General features: G+C 38.6%; 1 protein-coding gene across 1 annotated transcript in view; it reads right to left on the bottom strand.

Moving 5' to 3' along the window:
* The window catches only part of UBE3D (ubiquitin protein ligase E3D), a 97,139-nt gene that overhangs the window by 49,845 nt on the left and 23,588 nt on the right, over positions 1–23,706 (bottom strand). Inside the window, exon 7 of the mRNA XM_009333224.1 lies at positions 18,928–19,097. Within this exon, the coding sequence (XP_009331499.1) occupies positions 18,928–19,097 (170 nt within the window). The remainder of the gene's footprint in view (positions 1–18,927; positions 19,098–23,706) is intronic.

The raw sequence follows: 23,706 nt of genomic DNA, 5'->3' as shown, positions 1-23,706 counted from the left end.
GACTTATGTTCAATGGGACACCTAGATGCGTGGAACCACGAACACTTGCAAATGTACTAAACTTAAAATTCATGACAGTACTCAAACCATGCACAGATGGTCAGTGAGTATAACTAAGACATTATCATCTTTATTTAGTTTCAGCACCAGGTAAGCAAAAATAGGCTGATCACAGAATGAAGAGAAAAAGGAATTTTAATTTTGTGGGAACTGACCTTGGATATAAAATCCCAAGCCTGCCAGGTACTTCCCAGGTTATGTTCTACCAGCAAAACCACAGTGCATAAAGGTACAGCAGCAGCAGCTATATCCACAGAGCCAACCCATAATAATAACAACTGCATATGGAGAGAGAAATTATTTCTTCATTCATGTGCAAGTTCAAGAGTTCGTGGCAAAAGCTGAAGCTGTAAAAGCAGAAAACTGCAGAAAATTTTCATCAGTTAGAATATTCTGCTTTAGAGCATCTGACTGAGGAATACAAGCTCATGGAGAAAACAGCTCCTGCTGGACTTGTGATGCTCAAATATATATAGACATAATAGGAAGAAAACATGGCAGACAGAATTCAACAGATTCACAATGTATTTCCTTGAAACTACTTTTTAAAATTCCCTACATCATTTTTGCCTAGCTGGGTGCAAGAGCAGAACTCACACGTTAATTTAGAAGTTCTCCTACAAAACCAGGAAAAGCACAGGAGCTTAGGTCTTGCTGGGCATTGCCTAAAGTCTGCTGTGACTGCTCTTGAACATCACGCTATGCAGAATTGCTGGCGCAGCTCCAAAATACAACGTAATTGCAGACTTCTCAGCAGCAAAGCAATGTAGTCCCACTAAAAGGAGAAGCAAATTATTCTTGTAAAAACTGCATGGCCAATGCTTTAGAATGTGCTTCTTCACTTTAATGGTTGTGTTAAGGCTTTAAGCGGCAGTTTTTGAATGTCTTACTGCATCCCAGGTGGAAAGAATTAAAATAATTTTGCTGAAAACAACAAAGATATAGATTGCTGTAGCCAGATCACTGCTGATAATTCACCATAGTGGAGAATGGCACTGCTGATGGTCATCACCATCTAGACTAGCAACAGTTGTACTATGACTCTAGACTGCAGTTTTCTTGGATATGCCTGCAACTCAGAATGAACAGATAGCTTTGCCTGCTCCTTAAAATACTTTGCTTCACCTTTAGCACCTCTTGATTCCTTCCTGGATATATCTTACTCTAAATTAGAACAGGTGGCTCATAGTTTCCCTAATGTATGGCAATAACTGTAGACTACTGTGCTTGGGATGGATGCAGAGGACACAGAGCAGCATGCTATTGACCTAGTGCTAAAAGCCTGACTGGTGCCATCTTACTTACATGGAATATCAAATGTGAGCAGCAGCACCACTGACCTAAAAAGCCTCCCTTCCCAGCATTTATCAACAAGAGTACTCAGATTCTGAGGTTACATCTTTTTTTTTTTTTTAAACCTTCCAACACTTCAGGTATGTAGAAAAATAAGGGCCACGGCCCTGGCAAATGGGAGTAAGCCGCCTTTAACAACTCTCATTTCCTGAAGGGTAGAAGTGCACAGTAGGGCTGTAGAAAAACGAAGTACTATGTAAGAGCTCCTTCATGGCAACTGCTGACAACAATGTGGTTACCCTACAGTAAATGCAAGGTAATTCCAGATGGCTCACCCTTGAAAGATTCATGTAACTTTAAGGAAGCACTTCCCCTTGCTCATGGGACTAGTGACGTCTGGTGGACCGGCTGCCTTCCTCGGCAGACTGTTCTTGTAACTGTTGTTTTCAAGCCATAGCTTTTTCTCATCAGGGGCATTAACAAGAATGCTCTCCTCTATGTAGCCACCTGTTTTACAGAAATTGTGGGAAAAGTATCATTCAGACCGTTCATCTCTAAAATTGTTCAATGGGTTTAAAAGTCAGGGTCAGAAGAAGGAAGGTGGGGGTAACTGGCAAGGAAAGACAGAAAGGACTGTCACACACACTTCATTTCCCCAGAGAAATAAAACATATTTGCCTCAGTGTATTTTTTTCATAAACCAAGCCCAAGAACTTGGATAATCTTATCAAAGGACAACTCTGCTGGTTACCTCTTCACCCTCACCCTCTAGTGATGTACCGTAAATGCAGGGGGCCTCCTCCTACTTGTGCATAGACTAGCCAGCATCTCCTGTGCGCAGCCTACCTTCCCACCCAAAGGCTGAGGCAACAGGCTGTCTCTCAGCCCCTCCCAGGCATCGTGACACTAGGCAGAAGCCCCAAAGAAAACACAAAATGTCTCTGCTCTCTCCTGGGCTACACTTCCACCAAACTCTCATACAGGAGTGATTTTATCAACTCTTTCCTCCCTCCTTTCCCTCCTCATGGTTGGAAACTCTAACCAAAATATAGGAGGCAGACTCAGGAAGAAGACATATTTATCAATATTGACATGTCTTGAGTTTTGAATGCCCAGATGCTATCAATAGCACTACTCTCCTGAGGTGCTTATACAACTCTTCATGAAACTATAACCTGAATTTAAAAATCATCAAAATGAGATGTTATATTGTAGAACATAAAACACATGGTGTCAAGTATCCTATCACAAATATAAGGCTCCTGTACCTCACAGAAGGTTTCCCTCAGTACAGTATCTGAGAGTTATTTTACACCATGTAAAATATGAAAGTTTGATTAACAGACAATCAAAAAGCCCAATGGCAAGGCACATCAAATACAAAAGTTAAATTTTTGAACTAGTTCAGTACGAAAGGTTCCAAAGACCTCACGAGCAGTCTGCCCGGACTCGGTGAGGGAAGACCCATCCCATTTGAAATGGCATCTAATTCACTTCAGTTCACCCAATCAATTCTCAGATGAGCAAATTATTCAAAGAGCAAATGCATAAGAAAATTTTAAAGCTGAAGACAGTAAAGATAACAGCTTTTATAGAGGAGTAGAACTTCTAATAATGAAAATAGGGGCAGTGAACCAAGCTGCACCACCTTAGCAAGGAATTTTATTAGTATATCTATTTCAAAAGAAACTAGCATACAATGTCCAAGATTTAAAGACAGCAACTATACTTACCGTTCTCGACCTCTTATAATAATTCTAAGCATCACAAATGCAAGTTCAATAATTATTTTAAGTTATTTCAGCTCCTAGTTTCAACCATGATTGACTTGTTTTCCAGTTTCATCTGTTTGAAGTCCTCCTTTGCTCACCGAGATATTACTGAAGTCAGACCAAAAATACCTGGTTAACTTGCCCAAAACAGTTACCAGATGATTTCCAAATTGGTAGATCTGATTAAAATATCTACAGAGCAGCAGCAACTGTGTCACGTATGCCCAGTTTCAATACCCATTATTGACAAAATCTCAAATCATACAGATGCTGCAGAAAAAAAAAAACAACTCGAGATGAAAGATAATGGTTTGGGGCTTCATCAGATTTAAAGATTATTTTACCAGTTCTGCTTCCAAAAAAGCAGAATATTGTATCCAGACTAAATCATTCTACATTAAGCAAGGTGAACACAATGACGTTCCAAGACAACGTTCCCATTACTTATTGAAACAAAACCTAATTATTATCTGGGGCGTGGGAGAGATTACATATTCCTGTTGTATCTACACAGTGTAAAAATATATGCATATGCTGCTTAAAGGTTAGCACCTGTAGCTTAGTCAATAATCTAGAACATCTATGCATCGGTATCCTTTCATACAATATTCAGTGTCACTGATCGTAAAAATGGTAATATCAGCCCCAGCTACATTCAGGCTTGTGTTTTTTCTTCAATGCTTTTTTGGGATTGTGCAGCCCACTTACTTGCAGACTGCCCTGTATGGACTGCCAGTGAATGTAAATTCTTTCAGAGGAATCTCACTGAACAGCTTTTCAGAGCTAGTTATCAGAAAGCCTTGATGAATGGGGCCTTTGCAAAGAAGAGGAAGTATATTCTCCCCGTCACAGTTCCAAATAAGGTTGCTGACAATGGTGACATAAAATTCACCTTTACTAGAGTAACTTACACCCTTAAGGCATTACAGCAAATATGCAGTGTTAGGAATTTTTCTTGCAGTGTATGGGAATTTAAGTGTGAGGATAGAACACCCTATACAATAGGATCTGGACATGCCTGCAGAAGCAGTTGAACTCAGTTTCATGAGACCGCAGCAACATTTTGTCTGATGGTTCAGTTGTGCCTCTGAATGATCTACAGAATGGAAACACTATTAACTCTGAAATACTGGCAGAGTAGCACCCTTACAGATTTGGTAAAAGGAAGTCAGAAGCAAAGCTTAATTCAAAACAGCAAACACTGAAAATGGAAATGGCAGAAGCTTACCCAAAGGAGGACTGAATGAAATAGTGTAGGCATTTATCAATGTATAACTCTCACAAAAGGAGGAATGGCTTATTTCTTTAGAAAGACAAAGAGTACATTTAAGTTTAGAGTGCAAAATTTCTGGATACAGAGATTGCTCAGATTTACAAAAGGAGTGAAAAAATCTAAAGCAACTATGTTGCTTTGAAAGTGTGCAAATTTTAAACTTTCTGCCAACCACGCTATGGCCTCTTGTAAAATCTTTTTGCTAAAAATATTAGGTTCAATTTTTATAATTTAATTCAATGGTCTAATTTTACATCAGATTTTTCATTTCCAAGCCCTTAGAAACGCTTTGATTTCCTAATTACTGCAAGAAAACAAGAGGGAGTTGAACATAAAGTATCTCATGAAATACATTCCATTTAATTCTCCTCCTAGAGCTTCCTGGGGGAAGGCAGTAGGGGGATGCTAAACTGACATCTCAACAGAGGTATACATGAGTAAAAATTACCTCACAGAGAAAGAATAAGAGATTTGGGTGCTGAAGAATGAGGTTAGGAAATCAGATTAATTGTACAGGAGAATTAATCCTCCTGCTAGAGAATGAGGCAGATCTTTTTAATCTGTTTTTTTTCTTCAGTGTCGCAAGTAGTTCCCTTCTAACTGATAAAAGTTTTCCATTGCTGGGTCCTAGTATAGTGAAATGGCCTTAAAATTCAAGAGGTGCTGTCACTCCATTCTTCTTTTTATACTAGGGGTTAATAGTAACTTTGGCTTTGGAGTAAAGGGATACAGAGGAAAGATCCTTCATATTTCTCTCCATTACTTCAGTTCTATGTTTATCAAATTCTCTTAATTTTTAAAGTGCACTGGACTGTCTGAAGAGCAGCTTTGCTCTGCATAGCTAAACATAGAAAAGTTTTTGTCTTTAATAAGGTCTTAGATAAATAATCCCAAATCCCAGTGGGCCTTGTTAAAGCAACATCATAAATGTTTTACACTTCCTTACGAGTTTGGAAAAAAATAATTGTCTACGTATCGGTCTGAGCTCACGCTGACTATTGTGGCCTTAGGGAAGGGGCTGCTGAAATTCATGTGTCTAGCCATTAGAAATGGGTTTATAGATGCAATTTTGATAAATCAGCATAGGTTTATTAAGCAATGATTAATTAAAAAAAAAAAAACAACCAGTAGCTACAGCTGAAAATAGAAGACATGCAGAACCAATGCTTAAATGCTATGAAGTTGGTGTGACCTGTTGGTTCTGTGCACTGTGAGGACACTGGGAGGTATTTGCATCACTCAGTTTTAGGTACTCAGTGACCGGATTGATGAGCAGGGATGAAATAGCAGACGGAGATACTGGCCCCAGCTGCTGACCCTGCCTGGACATCTGAACTGCTCATCACTCATTTCCTAAACTGCCACAGTTCACAGTGCAGTGTCTTTAAGCAATCCAAAACTGGCAACAATTTACCTTCAACCATATGCTCTAAACTGCAGCAGTTGAGGACTTGATTGTCAAGTGGCTGAGATGGCTCTGCTGCAAAAGCAGGGCGAACAGTTGGTACAGTAACCTCAGCAGCCAAGCCAACCTAAGACCGCGACTGAAAAGCAGGGTTGGCTTAAGCGAGGCAATCTAAGTTCCTCATCTAGGCAGTGCCGGGGGAGGAGCTGAGAGGTGGTATGCCCCATGGGCAGGCAGCAAACCCAGTAAGCTATGTGGTATCCCTTTGCCATAACATGTTACTAGTGGTTACACCACAGTCCCAGTAAAGGCTCTAACGACAAACCAAGGGAGCACAGCAGTAGGCATTACGTAGAAAATATGGCCCATAACCACAGAGCTCACAGCTGATCTATGACTTATTAGGACAGAGCTGCCTGTTGAAACTTCTAGGCAAATGATATGAACTGTACTCATGTTAGATGCCAGTACCTTCCCACCAGGCCTATCCAACTGCCTGCCTCCCACTGCTTCTCACCACCACTGTCGGAACAACCAGCAGCCTCAACACCGACACCTAGTACCAGAGGGATGGAGTCTTTGACACCCTGTCCTAACAGTATTGAAGCAGGTGCACATTCAGGGCCCTAGACTAGTAACAAATAGTAACACTTACTTCCTCAGCATAACCAACCAGACAAGCGGCGAAGAAAAAATACTTTTAAAAAAAGATTAAATGAAATTGAAGTTGAATGAACCGATGGTCAGTATGATCAGTGATAGCACAGCGCTGCTCTTGCCCTGTACCTGAAGCCCTGGGTTCCCGGGCCACAGCATAAAACACTTCCCTGGATGTTCTCATGCAGGTTATTCCTACCAGCTGTGCCACATGAAGATTTGCATATGCTCCATAAACCTTAATTCCCTTTTTAAGACCTATTATACCAAGCAGGAGGCCATTTCTGAAGTTGAAATGAATTTTCAGAACAATATAAAGATGAAAATGTTTTCTGGCCTCTGATTTTCAAACCTTTGGGTAAAACTAAATCACTTTCACAGTGCTGTTGATATTCCATATAGAAGTATTCACAAATACCAGGCACTCCAGAACATTATGCCTGAATCCAAAGGGAGAAGTTACCCTGCTGTACAAATAAAACCTGTAATCACTGTTCACAAAAAGCTCTCAGCTTCCTGCTTTAAAGTTATTTTTTTTCTGATGTACTGACTTCAGAAGAGAAGGAAATTCAGTATTTCAAGATGTAATTACATGAACCTGCAGCAAAGTAAGGAACACCACAAATCACTGAATTGGTTGATCCTGAGAATTCGCTGACAGAAAAATTTATTATTTCCACTCATTCAATCCAAACCGTTGCCAAACAAAAGCCTAATTACTGAAGTTTGAAATTCACATATGCCATATTTTCCCTTTCCCACTGAAACTGTAATTTTTCTGGAACAGTTTACTTTTATCATCTTCCCTCTTCACTGATACAATTGTGGCAAAATTTGTACAGATGCTCACTCAATGCAGGTATGACACAACACTGACATTAAAATATCAGGTGTGGCTACCAAGTCAAATTTAACAAGCAATTAAATCCTAAATAAATAAATAAATAAAGCCAGCAGTCAAGAACACAGCTTTATTTCCTAAAAATAACCTTAAGGTTAATTCAAAAACATAAACTGGCATAGCAACATTTTTTACATAGGTCACAAATGCCCAAACTACCTGATTTCACTACATTCCACAGTCCACTTTGAAAACTCACAGCAGACTAATTGCCAGTCTGGAAAGATCAACTTTCCACTAGTCCCTTTTCCCTGTCCTCAGCTAGTATGTATCCTCACATGTCTGTCAAGTTTCCTCTGTGCATGGAAATACTCTTCCATAAATAACCCCTCCATCTTTCACAAAACTGTCCCTAGTTTTAACACCTCCTCTCCTCAGAGCTAATTCCCAAGTTCTCCCTTTCAACTACATTGAAGCTTTCCCCTTCCGTTATGGCAGAGATTTAACAGTGTCTGTATAATCCATGCTCATGTTGATGGAGCCCTCTGCAGCACTTACGCAGCCGTCCAGAGTCCTGCTGTCCTGCTGCAGACACGAAGCAGAGCTGGAGGAATCACACAGGCCATCAGCCACCCTTCCAAGATAGCACCGTGGGGGCTGCATTGGGCACACACACATACCTCGACACAGTCAGATCAGTGAATGCAGATTATTTTGGCTCTTTAGTTTAGTTTTATGAGCTTTCTTAAAATTTTATGGATCAAGAAACAGGGGAACCTAGTCTCAGCTTAGAAGCATGAGGGACAGGAAAGAGAGACATACAGCCTGGCAGCTGAGTTCTGGACATGAGCAAGAGTAGAACTGGAAGAAAAAAGGAAGGGAGAGGGGATTTAGATGGCAGATTAAATCTAGGTTTAGTGAAGTTAAGTCAATACTGATGCAGAAGTTGATGTTACAGACAGACCAAAACGCAGCTTTGATGAAAGGAGATAAAGTAGGCATGGAAAGACTGAGCCACAGCCACCAGCTCAGTGAGAAGAGAAGCCTTTGAGTACACGACCTCATTCAAAGAGGAGACGCAACAGCTGAAAGTAAGACAGCTGCAGATAAGTACTATAAATCCTTTGCAAATAAAGTTAATTCAAATGGACTTCAGATGTAGGAGAACACACCACAGGTAAAGAAATAATGCCACACTTGATAATTACTAAATTGTTGAATAGCAAGCCAATCAAGACTGTGGTACCAGTGAGGCTCTCCACACACATGCAAACTTGTCGCTCCGAAGAGCTTCCAGAGAGCAAAAGAGAGATGGTGAAGGTGAACTTGAAAGTCTTTTGGCAGGTCAGTGACAGAGTTGGAAAACTGAACCAGAAGGCACCTCCCAGCCAAAAATCTCATCTCCCTGCAAGAACAGGCACTGTGTCGAAGCATTCCTTTTTGCAATTTTATCATGCTTCATCTTAAAAGCAATTCTGTTTCTTGACAATATTATTCCTACTCAAAGGCTCTGTGGGAACCTCACTACCCTGATATTAGAAAGCTTCCAATCTCCAGTCTAAACTTTTTCATACTCAACTATATCTGTATGTTCTCTCCAATTTCTACTGAAGGCATTCAATGAACATTACAGTATCTGGTACCCACTAACTACTACACTATGTTCTTGAAACAATTTGCTGAGTTAGACTTGCATCAGACATAATTGGTGATACAAGAAACTCACCTGGACAATTGTGTTAAATTCAATGGTCCTATGCATAAAGGAGAGCTGCAGAGGTGCTAAAAGTGTCTGCAAAATTGCTATGTTGGGGAGCAAAAAACAGCTTCTCAGTAACTGATTTCTTCTTGCACTAGACAGTGAGAGTTTCATCAGTTTCAGAAAAACAAAATATAGTTTTCAAAAAACCTCTCAACTCAGACAAGAGTTTGTATTTCTTAATCATCATGACATGCTTGAAAAATTAGAGGGCTTAATATTATTGATGTGCAGCCACTTCTGTTTGAAATACAACAGCTGAACAACAGTTTGCAGCAATAACAGGCAAACAGCTGAAAACGGGAAATAGAAAAGATCGACGGACAAATTTTTTAGGTATGACTACAACCAGTAAAGCTCACATTAGGTAACGATATTAGATTCAAAATGCACTAAATCATTAAATATCTGATGGCTCTTCTTAGAGCTCCTTTAAGTCCCTTTTTCAGAACATGATTCTTCGCATTACCAGCATTAATTCCAGCTGGTCAAAACTATGCTGGATTGTCGTGTGTGTGTGTGTGTCCCAATTAAAAAATATTCCCCAACTTCTGGAGGAAGTTTAAAATCTGGAAGAAAATTTAGTGTAAAAAATACTCAGAAATGCTTCAGCAGTGTTCTCTGTAGGCCTTACAATTGTTTTCATCACAAGATATCAACTTTGGACAGAAATGAGGAAACGCATTCTATTGCTCAACCATATTGCTTTCCGAGAGACATAGGACAGTTCGGAAGCCAGCCAGTAAGGAAAAAGAAGTACATACGAAAGTGCAACTACCTCAACAATATTTCCATACTGAAATAAAAGAGTTTTGGAGGGTTCAGAAAAATCAATGTCTACAGGGGAAAGAAAAATTCTGCTTAGCTTAAAACCCAACTTCTAACCAGTTCTGCTACTGATACTATGCAGCAGCCTTGATCAGCTGAACCCATCAGTACCAGCTGAAAAGCCCCAGCTGCAGCATTGGAGACATGGACATCCAGTTGACACACATGCCTGCAGTCATTTCCCTGAAGAACCATGTTCAACAAGACACTGTACAATTTTGCCTTCTCCAGGAAAGCCAGCAAAATCAGGGCCCACAGGAGCACTCAAGTGATTTCTCTATTCCTGCCTCCGGGACTCTGGAGAACTCCATAACATCAGAATCCAGTCAGCGTCGCTGTGAAGTAAGGAAATATTTGAAGGCTTAACAGGTATTATGGTAATGCGTACACTCCGGGAAGAATGTAAACCAAATTTAATACTCTCTTAACCAGAGGGAAAATGGGCACAGTCAATCCAACAGCTCACATCTGAGTAGATCTAATAGTCCTGCCTTCGGCAATTATTTGACTGAAATTCAGGAACATATTTGACTGAAATTCTAAAATGCTGCAGCAATTTTATTCTCTGGAACACCACCTTCCACCTTTCCAGTTAGATCTCATCCTCTTCTGCCTCAAACATTCATATCCACATAGGCATCACTTATTATGCCTATTAGTTATACAAATTATTTCATTTATAGCTTAAGGACAGTATTCAGAGGAGCCAGCATGAGAATTGATTGTTCTGTTTATCCTTGATGCTAGAGTATTCAAAATAAGTAACCAATAGCAATATCCTATTGTTGCCACACACAAATGGAAATATTCTGAACAACTTCACAAATTAGCCTTCCTTGGTCTCAAGTCATATGCTCCCAATTTGCTTTACCCTTACTGATTTTAAAAGTATTGCAAGTAAAATTAGCAGTCTAAATCATTTTGTTAATCTAAGTATTGTTAGTTTACGCAGCCTGTCATGTAGAAATACAATAGAAACAACAAATGCTAATTAATTTAAAACAGCCCAAGATCCTAGAATTCAGTAAATCAAGTTTTGAGGTTTAAGCAGTTCTTGTCAGCAATCTGTCCAACAGGCTTTTGTAAGTTTTGGGTTTTCACTCTTGGCTTGTTATAGGATTCCTGCTCTCTCAAATGGATCCTGTCATTTAAAAGGCATTGCAGGAGTTGAGTACTTAGAGTTCCCAAGTGAACCCAACAGTCTTTATAAGTATGAGAAAAAAAATGCAAGCCTCTAAGTGGAAAGCTGCTATAGTTTGACCTACGATTATAAAATTATCCTCAACGGATCATCGCTATGTGGCTTTCAAAAAAGCAGTGTTACAAGAAAAGCAAAATGAATATAATACAGGTATATACATGTCTTGTAGTAAGACTTGAATAGATGTGACATTGCTGTCCGTCCAGCAAACTGGCCCATAAATCTAACTCATAAATGTCATCAGCAAGAACACCAACCACATGCTGTAATCCCAGTGCAAAGTTTAGGATCCCCATGACCGTTTTGTCTGTATTAATGCAGAATTGTTGTTTGCTAAATCCCCCAATCCTAGATCTAGAGGCAACTCACTGAAACTAGCAGGACATCAGTTTAGAAGAGGTTAAAAGAGTACTACACAGCAGTAGTGAACTTCTGGAACTTGCTGTTACAAGAGATTGTGGAGGCAGACAGCACCAGTAAGGTCAAAAACTGTTTATTTAAATAGATGGCCAAAAGATGCATGAACAGATAGTAAAGGAAATAGGCAGGGCTGTGCCCTCGAACATCCTTAACACAACTACAGAGCTGAGCAGGTACAAGGAAGTGCTGACGCTCACATGCTACTCTAAAGAACACCTCTGGATGTCAGAGGGAGGATACTGGGCTAGATGGTACACTGCTCTGGCCCAGCATGGCATTTCTTACATTCTTATCATCCTATAAAAGTGGAATTAACTACCTGGCAATGCAGTTATTTCAGACTATACATTTTAAATTAGTTTCAGATAGTCTTGCTGCTTTTAATTCACAATTTTTTTCCCATCCAACTAGACATTTCTCTTGTTGCTAATCCTGAGATTCCCAAAAGAGCTGAGCTACAGCAATATGAACCAGAGAGATGTGAGAACTACCAAAATTGTGCTTACCTGTAGTACAGTGTTTCACAAATAAATATGAAGAATAATACCGAAAAAAATATACAAGCCTGAATTGTATTTTTTGTTCTACATATTACAGAATCACAAATCCTGATTCAAATGTAATAGATCTTAATAGCATATTTATCTATTTTTTCTAAAAAAATAGAACGTAAGAAGTAGCTAAGCAATAGCACTTACAGTCAATTTCTTATTTTTACATTGCCTGTTACTATGTATAGAGCATTTAGCACTTCTAATGCAGAGTACAACAGCAGTACCCTGCAAGATGAGTAGTGACACACTAGCATCTTTCAGGCTACACAAGAAGAAAGGCAGGCTATTGGTCAGATTATTAACAAATGGCTAAGTGATTTGGGATTGCAAATCTGTTTTTAAAAAAACAGTCAGAACCCTACCTCCTCTGACTTCAGTGCTAAATTTCAAAAGATGAGCAAAAAAGGCAAGCTAAGCAACAAGCTCAGCTGTAATGATAACATGAGCAAAATTTTTGAGCAAAAATACAAGAGACCTTATTTGGTAGACAAAGGGTTTATTCCAACATTTTTCTCTACTTCAGCTAGTACTTCTAAGACTATTTAAAATTGGAAAGATTAGATAGCAAAAATATGACAGCTCCGAAGAGCTGGAAAGATATATCAGACCTGTGTTTAGGAACAAGAATGAAGTTCTTAAGTAACTACCATAAAAGGATGCTGCACATGGCAGGTCTAGTTTCAATAAACAAGAAAGGATATTTCTCCTGAAAGTTACGCTTAAAAGTTGCATACATCTTTTCCTAGAGGTTGGAAAGGCTGTTACCAGTATTGAAGACCAGTTCTTTCTTCTGAAGAACGATCTCTAGCTAAAAATAATAGTTCTCAGATGGAGCTTTCATCTCTTCCTTCTTCAGCCCAAGCATTCAAAGTTCAGGAGGCTTATAGCTTCCACATGTCTATCAAACTCTGAAAACTATTTTTTTTTTCCCTCCTGTCCCAAAACCCTGACTGGCATCAGACTGCATCTTTCAAAAATCTTCGCCTGGCTGCTCAGTCAGCTCTTTTAAGACAACCCACTCCACCAGTGGTGTCAGTTCTCTTAACTTGATACCATGAAAGAATTCAAGAAGGGAACAGAAAAAAAAATTATCTGAAACAACACAGATCCTTCACGCTCCATTTAGAATCACACCCACTCATTTAATCATTCCAGATATAGCACAAGAAGTTTATTATACTACAGAAATAATCTTAAAGAGAGCACAGAACAGTGAAACATTGGTCACTCCTCAGTCAGTCAACTCTTGGTCTGGGTGCTCCCATGTGTTTTCTACAGGCAAGAGTTACTGACACACTAGGTAAACGCATTCTATTTCAGACATACAAAAATCAGTGAAATAGGACACAGTTTGGTGCTTTTATGAGAGGTGAATTACTCTAGAGCCGTATACAGAATGAAAGCCATTCTTGGGACAAATAAAAAACATTCTGGAATACACCAGTAACAGCTTCATAAACAGCTTACTATGCATGGACTGTAATAAAAGCATTGGGACTCAAAAACTCCAGGTTTTCAGCCACAAACTTAATTTTCTAGCTTATTCTGTCCCTCTAAAGCTAATAAAACGAACAATTTCTGGAAGTAATTTTTCAACTCTCAAACGATAAGTGGCAAATTCTTACATAGGAGAAGGCTTCTGCAAAAGCTGTAAGCCATTCAGAGAGAATCTAGATGCATATGAGAAATAAAAAGCTATCAATGGCTTTTTGACAAAGCTTTGCCTAGCACAGAAAAATGTAATTTTCCTCTAACTGTACCTTCACATATATTTTCTGAGATCAAGTTATGGTCGAATTGCCATGTAACTGTATTTTCGATTTTCTTCATACATTTTTACAACACTCTCACTTCAGCAGTATTTACCATTATCACTCCCAGCAGTCAAAGTTGTTTGCATAAGGTGTTATTTGCCAAGAACCTGTTACTTGAAAGGAAGACCTCTTCTGTCTGCACAGCAGATTTGTAGGTGGAGAAAAGGAGCCTTGCTGAGAGAAAAGTGGAGGGAACCAACATAATCACATACACATCATCCATAAATATCTAAGTAAGAACGGAGCAGAAAATGCACAAGGCATCCTTCTCTAATGGGACCCAACTACACTCATAACATAATTTTTTCAAAGGTGACAAGAAGAAATGACAGCATATAATTTCAACTGATTTGTTGTAGAAGGATTGCTCATAAAGCTCCCGCAAGGGCTGGAAGCCTAACTGTAGACAGACCTACCCAGAACTCATGCTATCACACATAAGACACATCTAAGTGTTTCTAGCCCTGTTTAACAGCTGAAGGAGTAAGATACAAATCAATACAACACTTAAAGGCTACCCTCACGAAGTTCAGAGGAATAGGGCTCTGCAAGGACGAATGCCAAGAGCTACACTATAAATAGCACGTCTGGATATACCTAACCATGTCTTAACTTCACAATGCCTTAAAAGCTACTGAACGTTCTTAAGCAACACAGTCTAACATACAGAGCACAACCGTTAATAATTCATTGCCAAAACAAAGGTATATGGAGAGAGGCTCCACATGACGTGTTCTTAGTTTGGTCCTATTCCATCTCTCAGTCTCTCTCCCAGAAGCTGGAACAAGAGAGATGCTTCTTTCGTTCAGAGACGACATGAAGCTGGGAAGGGCCATCAGTATGCCACATGTTGGAAATCAAAATGGCCATGGCCAACAGGAAAAAAGGTTCTGAACAAAATTAGGATGTAATTTGACAAAGGACAACTGCACAAAAACAGAGAGGAAGGCTGTGTAGACTGCAATCTACTGGAAAGGATCTGATGGTCAACACAGATCAACAAATTGAACATGAATCAGCATGTTGTCAATAAAAAGGTAGACACCACACAAGGGGTAATCACCTTCTCAGCAACGTTCAGCCTAACTCAGAACACAATTTTGTTACAGCAGGCTTCAGGATCAGCCAACCCCAAACAGCTATCGCTCCAAATGGGTTAATTATCATTGCGGCTGGTATCACTCAGCAGCCGGTAATGAACCATGAACATTTATCCTACTCAAATGTTTGTTTCCTTTGCATTGTTAACATTTAGAGTAATACTGAATGTAAGGTACAGTGATAGATATGCCAGTGATTTACTGGAGGAAAGAGAGTTCTGCTGCTCACTGAAGCACAGTGTTGTTCACACGGAGGAAGAGAAATAAGCATTATGTTAATTATGAAGAATTGCAAAACTGTGCTCTGAATAAAGAAGGAATAAAATGAGTTTTGGAGCGAGACCATAAATTTCTCCTGACATCCTAGAAGTCTTGAAAAGAAAGATCATGTATAAAAGCTACTACCCTCCCCCCAAGAGAAATATTCAAGTACGTCCCAAGGAATCTGAACCTAAGGGTTACTTCAAAAAGAGGGTGCCTGAATGTGAATTATTAGGCAATCCCAGTTAGGTTCTCTCTAGCAGAGACAGCTTGCCAGGGGAGAATTTCACAAAGCCCGAGACCTTGACTGCTATCATGGAACCATGTATTTATCTCAGAGTAAGTAGATTTATGCTTGTGTAAGTAGACTAAGTACAGATTTTCTTTCATTTCTTCACCCATGTTTTACAAATGTGTGATTATGTTATTATATTTAGATATTACAAATAAATGCTTTTATTTCTAGTTTACCTTAATCTGTCTTAACCTATGGCCCAGCTACCCAGCACAGACTCTGCAGTGTCCCCAGGTAAGGAAGGTGCTTCCTCTCCCATCGCACAGATCAGATTCTGGCACTGCAGGAATCGGACACGACCCAAGCGTACCTAGTGACTCGCAACAACTGAAGAGGCTCTCTGACATGCAACGGGATATCACCCCTTGCAACTGTTGGGGTCTAGGTCACAAGCAGGCCTCCTGCTGACTGCTTCCTACACAGGAGGTATCCTTGCTTACTCCCCACTCACGGGGAGCAGACCACGGGCTCTGAAACCTTTGCATTATTTCAAAGGCAGGTGTGCGTGCAGAAACAAGCAAGGTACGTATTAAAATTATCGGAATGTGGGCATCTAAAACCTCTGGAACTTGCACTATTCAAGAAATCAGACACTTTGTTCAGAATTCTTGAAATAATATTTGAGATCTAAATGCAAACACATTGTATTAAATAAGTTGTACTGGTTTTGATATTTTGGCTTCTGCTGTGTTTACATTCCTGTTCAATACAGAAAGACTTCAATCTTATTGCACAGATCCAGGCGGTACTTCAAGCCACCTGATAAATGAGTTAGTGGAAACAGATTGAAGTGCTAATGTCCTTTTTACTGTTCTTTACTAGAAATATAAAAATAGGAAAACAATACTAAACAAATAGTTGCTTTAGTTTCTGAACCTTAAAAAGAACCCTCTGTTCTTTCTCTTCTGTTTTTGCATTTGTCCAGGGACTAGACAGGGAAGATGTCAATTACTGTCAGAAGAGAATTAAAACCTCAGTGTGCCTTCTGCTCACTGCAAAATCCCAAAGATAAATACAAAGTAATCTTCAGAAACAAGTGATTTGTAACAAGTCTGTCCGGGGAAATAGAAAGAACTGAATATAATCTCACAGTAAAATTCTGCTGCTGAGAACTCCATTCAAGAAAAGCATTTGTGAATGCTAGGTAAGTGACTAAGTAGATATGACTTTTATCTCAATAACATGTCACAGTAACTGAATGTGTGTTAAGGTAATTAAATCTTCTCAGTGATAAAGAATTGAAACTTGAAAAGCAAAACTGTAAGTTACACTTCTGTAAGACTTAAGAGTGGTAAGTGAAGCTTCCTTTATTGTAGAGCAGGTAGTGGTTCTTGCAGTATCTCCCATTCTAAGAATAAGCAGTTTAAATTATGATACTTTAAGATGTATTTTGGATCACTAGATAACATTTAGATCACAGAGGTTTTCCAGTGCCAACTTCTGAAGCTACTACATTAATAAAGGTTATTTTTTCTCTTACATGAATAACATTAATAATGTAGTATGACCTTTCCTCTAAATATTAGAATTTTCCATTCTCTCCCTATGTCAGAGTTTATTTCATCTATTCAATATAGGATCTGTTTGAAAAATAAAAAGGATACACTTGGCAACATTCAGGATAAACACTATGATGAATCACACATTCCAGTAAGGTGTATATTTCTCCTACAAAAATATTTAAATTCATACGCACATGTTTGCTTGTCTGTGTGAGACAACATTTTTGTTGAACTTCTATGAGGTCTTGGGCTATAAATTAGTTGTGTACTGACTGAGTCTGGAGGGAATGTCTTCTAAATTTTAAATACATCCAAACCTCTTTAAATCTGTTATCTAGTTTCCAAGAGTTTAAAGAAAAAACAATAAAACCAAACCACTATTTAAGTGTGACCTACACAAAACCATTGCTTTCTCTTCTATCACTGCAGAAACAAAAGCAGAAAATTATGCTAAAATCATACTCCATCACCTGCAAACACTGGAGCCACTGTTTAATCAATATTCTCTTATCTTTGCTCTCCAACAGATAAAGGCTTGAACATGTTAGGCAGTGTATGTTTTTCATAATGTAGACTTCAAAGCTTGCTGAAATCAAATGTTTCCGTTATGAGAGCTCCAGTAGACTTGGACACATCCAAGAAAAACATTTATATGGCATTGTACTCAACCATCTTCCTCGCCTCTTCTCTTTCCCCTTCTCTCAGGGCCCCGTTTCTTTTTGAAATAATGCCACCACTGGGCTGAAAGCAAGTTGAAGTTAAACACAGAGAGGCTAATTAGATAACTCGATGAACTTCTGAATCGTTATCTAGAAAGGACTTTCCTTTTGAGGATATGCTATATGCTGAGAGTATGCTATACTGATATAGCATTATTCATATTATTCTGCCAGGCTACATGCACAAGTATCTTTTAACAGGGACACTGTTAGATGCATTATCTGTGTATACAGAGATGATCATTACGCTAATTTATTGCGACCCACCAGACAACACCTGTAGCACTGAAGATAACTTGGCTTAAACAGACAAATTCCAGTCCTGTGAACAGCTCTTTCTCTTGCAAAACAAAGCATAATTTTAAGGCAAAAATGGTCAAGACTGAAGCTGGAACAGGCAGGTATAATTTGCTAAACTAGTAACTACCCACCTCTACCCTCTTAGTTTCAGCTGTACCAAAGAGGTCCAAATTCTTTACTGTGGGAGTGCAGAGAGGGTTACTCCCATAAATAACCTGACAGATGAGATCAGATTTTCATGCAAAACACAGAAATTGAAGGCTAAGAGGGAGATCTGGCTAAACTTATGCATCATTCAGGAGTCAGCCCATGCTCCTTATGTCCCCTCAATTTTTCCTCCTCCCTGGATTACATCACCTGGAACTATGGCTGCAGAGCAGCATGTTCTGAGACCATACGGACAGAACTCACTGACCCCCCATGGGATTCACGGCACCATCATCCTTCCAGCTTCTGCCAACAGAGCCGGAAAAATGACCAAGCTCTAAAAGTACACTGAGTTAACATGGGGAAAAAAAAGCATAAATGAAAAAGCACATTATTCCTGTATAACAGAGACAACTTCTATTTGTGTCATATACCTAAGTTATCTACACGTGCCCCTAGAAACAACATTAGTCTTTGGTCTACTTTTTAATATTATGGTGCAAAAATTTAACAACCAGATTTTCTCTGGCTGTTAACAGAAACCAAATACTATTCCTCTGGCATTTTGCTTAAAAAAAATAATAAATTAAAAAATTGTATGCAATTTCAAAGAGATACATCTCTGAGATTAATGGCCTGTCCAAAGAACCTCAAAGAAATATTGCTGCCCTGAAATGCAAAACAAACCAAAGATCAGAACCTGAGGTCAGAAAAGGCTGTACTTACTCCTTATTCCTGCTTTTAATGCACGGCTGGTAAAGGACTTTGACAGCATTCCAGGTCCTCACTGGTCCAGAGCTAGGCATGAAAATATCTCCAAACAGTGTAAAAACACTGTGGGAGGAGGAACTTCCTAAAGACTCCACCAGCAATGTGTCAGAATTTAAAAGCCATATCTATAAATGAAGAAACAATTTATTTTACTGTAGATGATATCAATTTCAATTTGTTCCTTTATTCTGATCCTAAATCAGCTGATACTAAAGCCACATTCTTACAAAGTTTCTAACAAAGTGTTAACAGACATAAATTGTCATTTTATTATTCAGCACTGTCTGCACAGCCTCTAGTGGAGAAAAATAGGTTAATACAATAAACCGATGCCTGATTTATCACAGTCACTCTTAAGATCATTATTTCTGTGAAGCTGCCTCTTTTTGTGGCTGCAGCACATTGCCTTTGATTGTAACAAAAGGAACAGTCCCAAGTCGTCTGTTTCAGTACCAAATGGATTATGTCTCTAATTTCACAGTTTTTTAGGAATTAGTAGAGTATATGGTGTTAAACAACTGAGGGCTAAAGACAGGGAACTTCCCTGTCTAAAGACAGACTTCCCACCAGAAGTGCCAAAAATTAAGGATTTTTAGAAAAAGCATGATACTTATGAGTGGATGGAGCTAAGACATCCAAGGAAAAAGACAACAATTAATGTGGTTTAAAAGGAAGGCTGGGATTTACAAATGGCTGTAACAGACCCTTACTTGGAAAACAGATCTTTATCAAATTTGAAAATAGGACTGGCATTCTTCAGCACTACTTGCTCACAGCAATTCATGGGATATTTACCGGGGAGAGTTTTGAGAAATCTTAACTTTTTGCACCACATTATGGATCTTATTTAACCTTTGTGTGATTGTGCATTAATACTACAACTTGGATTCAGGGCTTTCACGCTAAACACTGTACAAAAAAGTCAAGCTTTTCCTTTATTCACAGCCTGCAGTAGCGAAGTGATCCGAGTTACCAATGGAAATCAATTTTTACAAGTCCTGAGCCTGTATGAAATGTTTATATATGAAAATTTATCATAGAAAACAGGATTTATGCAGTGCTGCTCACTAGAGAGTAATCTTCTGCTTCTCATGACCTAATCAGCTTCAAGTAAAACAAGTTACATGATGTCAGGTAGCAGACATATGACATCCCCTGTGGAGGGAGAAAGCCACCGTTAACAGGACACATAGTATATGTCATAACTGAATGTGACAGTCACAATTTATCTGAGCCCAAGCCTCAGAACATTACAGTGGAAGCTTCATAAAGGAGGAATGAGATATATTGATAAAGATGTCTTGGGAGGGGATGGGAGGAGGAGAATCGCTTTAGCATATGCACATAAATGATGACAAGCAACTGCACTTGGCTTAGCAAGTGGCTGTTCATCAGTTTTGCTCTGGTAACTCACTGTACACATTCATAGCCTAAACTGCAAAATATACCTCATTAGCTCGGACCATTACACACGGTGCTTTAAGCCAAGCGTTGAAGAGGTGTTGGAGAAAATGGGGAAAAAAGAGAAGTGTCCTATATACACAGGCCACTGCCAACACACTTAGCTTTAACTAAGAGTTCCTTCCTTCTGAAATTATTAACACTTCCCTGTGAAGGAGCCTCCTGGGATTCTTTTCAGACGTGGAATATCCTTCAAATTAGTCTAGGGAACAATGCAGCAATAGCTGTCTCCTCCTTTCAGAATCCTTCTGCAACTTGCAGAAATAAATACATAAAAAAAAAAAAATATATAAAGTTTAGAATTCATTCATAGTGCAGATTGATGACCTTTTCTGAAGCAACAGCATCAGAGGAAAGTGTTTGGGTTTTTGTTGGTGTTTTTTTCATTGTGTTTTGTTTTGTTTTTAAATCACCTTGTCAATAGGCTTCAAAGACGTTCTTAGGAGAAAAGCTGCAACAAATCTCAGTTACACTTCGTGGGACTTGATCCAAACAGATGAAATACTACGATTTACATTCTGTGACCAGTTTCCTAAAATCTCAACCTGTGTCTCCAGCATCAATTTGTGAACAGTTAGGCATCAATACAAATTTAACGTAGCTAAAAAAAAGCTGTGGTTCTTCCTTGCTAGTTCTTTCTTCGTTATTGTAGACATTACCATTACTTTTTTCATCACACAGGTCAGTAATGCAAACATCTTTCATTACAGCTTCTTTGTCCTCACATTCAGACTGTTCAGGTAAAGATGTGGTTTCCTCATACTTCACAAAGAATAAAGCTCTCTAAGAGAGCTGGGTAGCTCAGTCTCAACAAGGTACTCGTTATCTCACATCTTGATCACTGCAACGTCACCTTCTCCAGCCTTGACAAATGCAAACTTGTTCTGCTCATGCCCTCCAAGACATGATCCAAGAATCAGTATCTAATTGACAGGTCTCTCCCATTTTGTTACATACTGATTTTCTTGGATATCTTCCCACTCCCTCTCCACTCACTCCTGAAATACAAGCTGCCTTACTTTCAAAGCACTTTACAGCTTAAACCTTCATTCAGTATTGAAAGAATGGAGTTAGTATTCAAACACTCCAAACTCTACCACATACCTTTTCATTTTCACAGATGTATCTTTTTGGGTTTTATCAGGTTGATCCCATCCATGGGATGAATTCCCTTTATCTATCCACAAAACTACTTGTTTACCTCTTTCAAACCTATCCTTTTTTATAGTACAGAAAAAAATGACATCTGTTAAGATGCTGCTATGCTGACAAATAATGTACCGTTTTGCTTGTGTTCTCCTATCTCACTATCCATTTGCTGTCCTCATCTTATTCTTAGCTTAGTCATGCAACTTCAAGGCAAGGAACCCTTCAACAGTGGAGCAAAGAGAGGAGGCAAGTGATTCATCTTTTAGAGGATGTGAAGAGGGCAGAGATATAGTTAGGATAAATAAGGAAATCTGTATATGCCACTTTTTTTTTTCTGAGACAGAGAGACTTTTATTTATGGTCATCCTTTAAAAAAAAACACCACTTAAGTAGTATATAGCTTTCAGGAACTTGGTTATCACCAACTTAAACAACAGAAACTCCTATTATGATATCCACAAATAACATAACTGGTAATGTTAAGTGATACATGCAGAGGAAATAAGGAAAATGAGTGTATATAATATTTGTGGTTTAAAAAAAAAATTAAAAAGACTTGTCAGAGACCTTAACCTTAATTATCACATACACAGCCTAAGCTGTGTGCATTCACGTATGTAAGCACAAACACTGTGAATGAGAATCTTTGGCTCATTGTCAAAATAAACAAGTGGGACAGCTGGTCCATGATACATCAGTGGTGGGACCACTTGTCTAACTTGGCTGTGTACTCACAGCCTCAAGCACCTACATTTTTTACTGTTTAGGTGTTTGCAATCATTAATATAAACAGCGCTTATATTACGCTTGTGTCCACAAGGCCTCTGAGTCCTAAGACTTAACCCATGACTCCAGAACACCTGTTGGTGTGTATACACTACCTAGAACCTCACCCTGGACATGAGTAAGAGCTTTCTGATGTTAAACACAAAAAAATACTAATAACTCACTAATAAAAAAGAAGGGATGCCAATCAGAAGCCAGCCCCTATGCTAATTCAGCCTGCTCCTCTAATCAATACATTGGCAAAAATGCAACTCAACGCTAAGAGTAATGACAATCTGCTAAATAAGGCGGTTTTTCTGTTAGAAAATAAGCAGTTCATTCTATATAAGCTACTAGACTTAAGCATCAGAATATTAGGTAACTTGGAAACACATAAGCGACACAGAAAAAAATCACAACAATTTTTAAAGACTCCTCAATTAGATTTTACATAGTGACAATTATGGGTCTGCTCATGAGACCTTATTTTATCATCACAGAAGAAGTATTTCTCAGTGGTTGCATAAATGTTATCTTGGCACTAAAATTTATTTAAAAGCAACAGATATACCTCAGAATCTGGATGTTTGGAAATTATAGAACTTGGACAACGTATATATAAAACTGTTTATTTAATTAGATTGCCTACCTCAACAAAGTGCATCTATAAGTTTATCCAGGACAGGAATCTACAATCACATATTTCTTTATCTTTGTGTATATGAATTACTCGTACTAACCGCAAAATTATGAATTCTGTGCCTATATTTAGTTCACGAATAAAAGAAAACATCTGTGGTTATACCAAGTGTACAGCATTAAGATAATTCCAGACCCAAATTCCTATCCATCTTAAAAGTTTGAGGAATTTAGCTGTCACTATTTAAATATCAAGCTTAACCAAGTTTAACAGCATTAGAACATTAAGTATAATAGGCAATTTTATTTTTGTTTGCACTTCACTTTGCAATGCAATGTACTGACAACATTAGTAGTCTCTGCTGACTTAAGACAATATTTGTGAAAGATGCTATACAATTTGATGAAATTCTGGTGGAAGCACTGGAGCAAGAAGATGAGATATATATTATAAAGTCAAAACTTAAGCTTTCCATATTTTCTGAATACAAAACACAGGGTTATTTCTGGGCTACCTGTGGTGCATCTGTAGTACTTTCATTACTATATTCATAGAGAAAATTTCTCTAGAGAAAAGATTAAAAAAATGGGGGGAAATTTCTTACTTGAACAGAACTCTTCAGAACTACTCCAAGAATTTGCATTTGTTAATTTTCTTTAAACATACAATAATGAACAGCATAAATAATACATTTTAGGAGCTGGGATTCATAGGTTAAA

Source organism: Pygoscelis adeliae, unplaced genomic scaffold (assembly GCF_000699105.1).
Source record: "Pygoscelis adeliae isolate BGI_AS28 unplaced genomic scaffold, ASM69910v1 Scaffold57, whole genome shotgun sequence".
In the NCBI taxonomy this organism is placed as follows: domain Eukaryota; kingdom Metazoa; phylum Chordata; class Aves; order Sphenisciformes; family Spheniscidae; genus Pygoscelis; species Pygoscelis adeliae.
The sequence above is the reverse complement of the archived record's forward strand: the minus strand, read 5'-3'. Positions and strand labels throughout refer to the sequence as shown.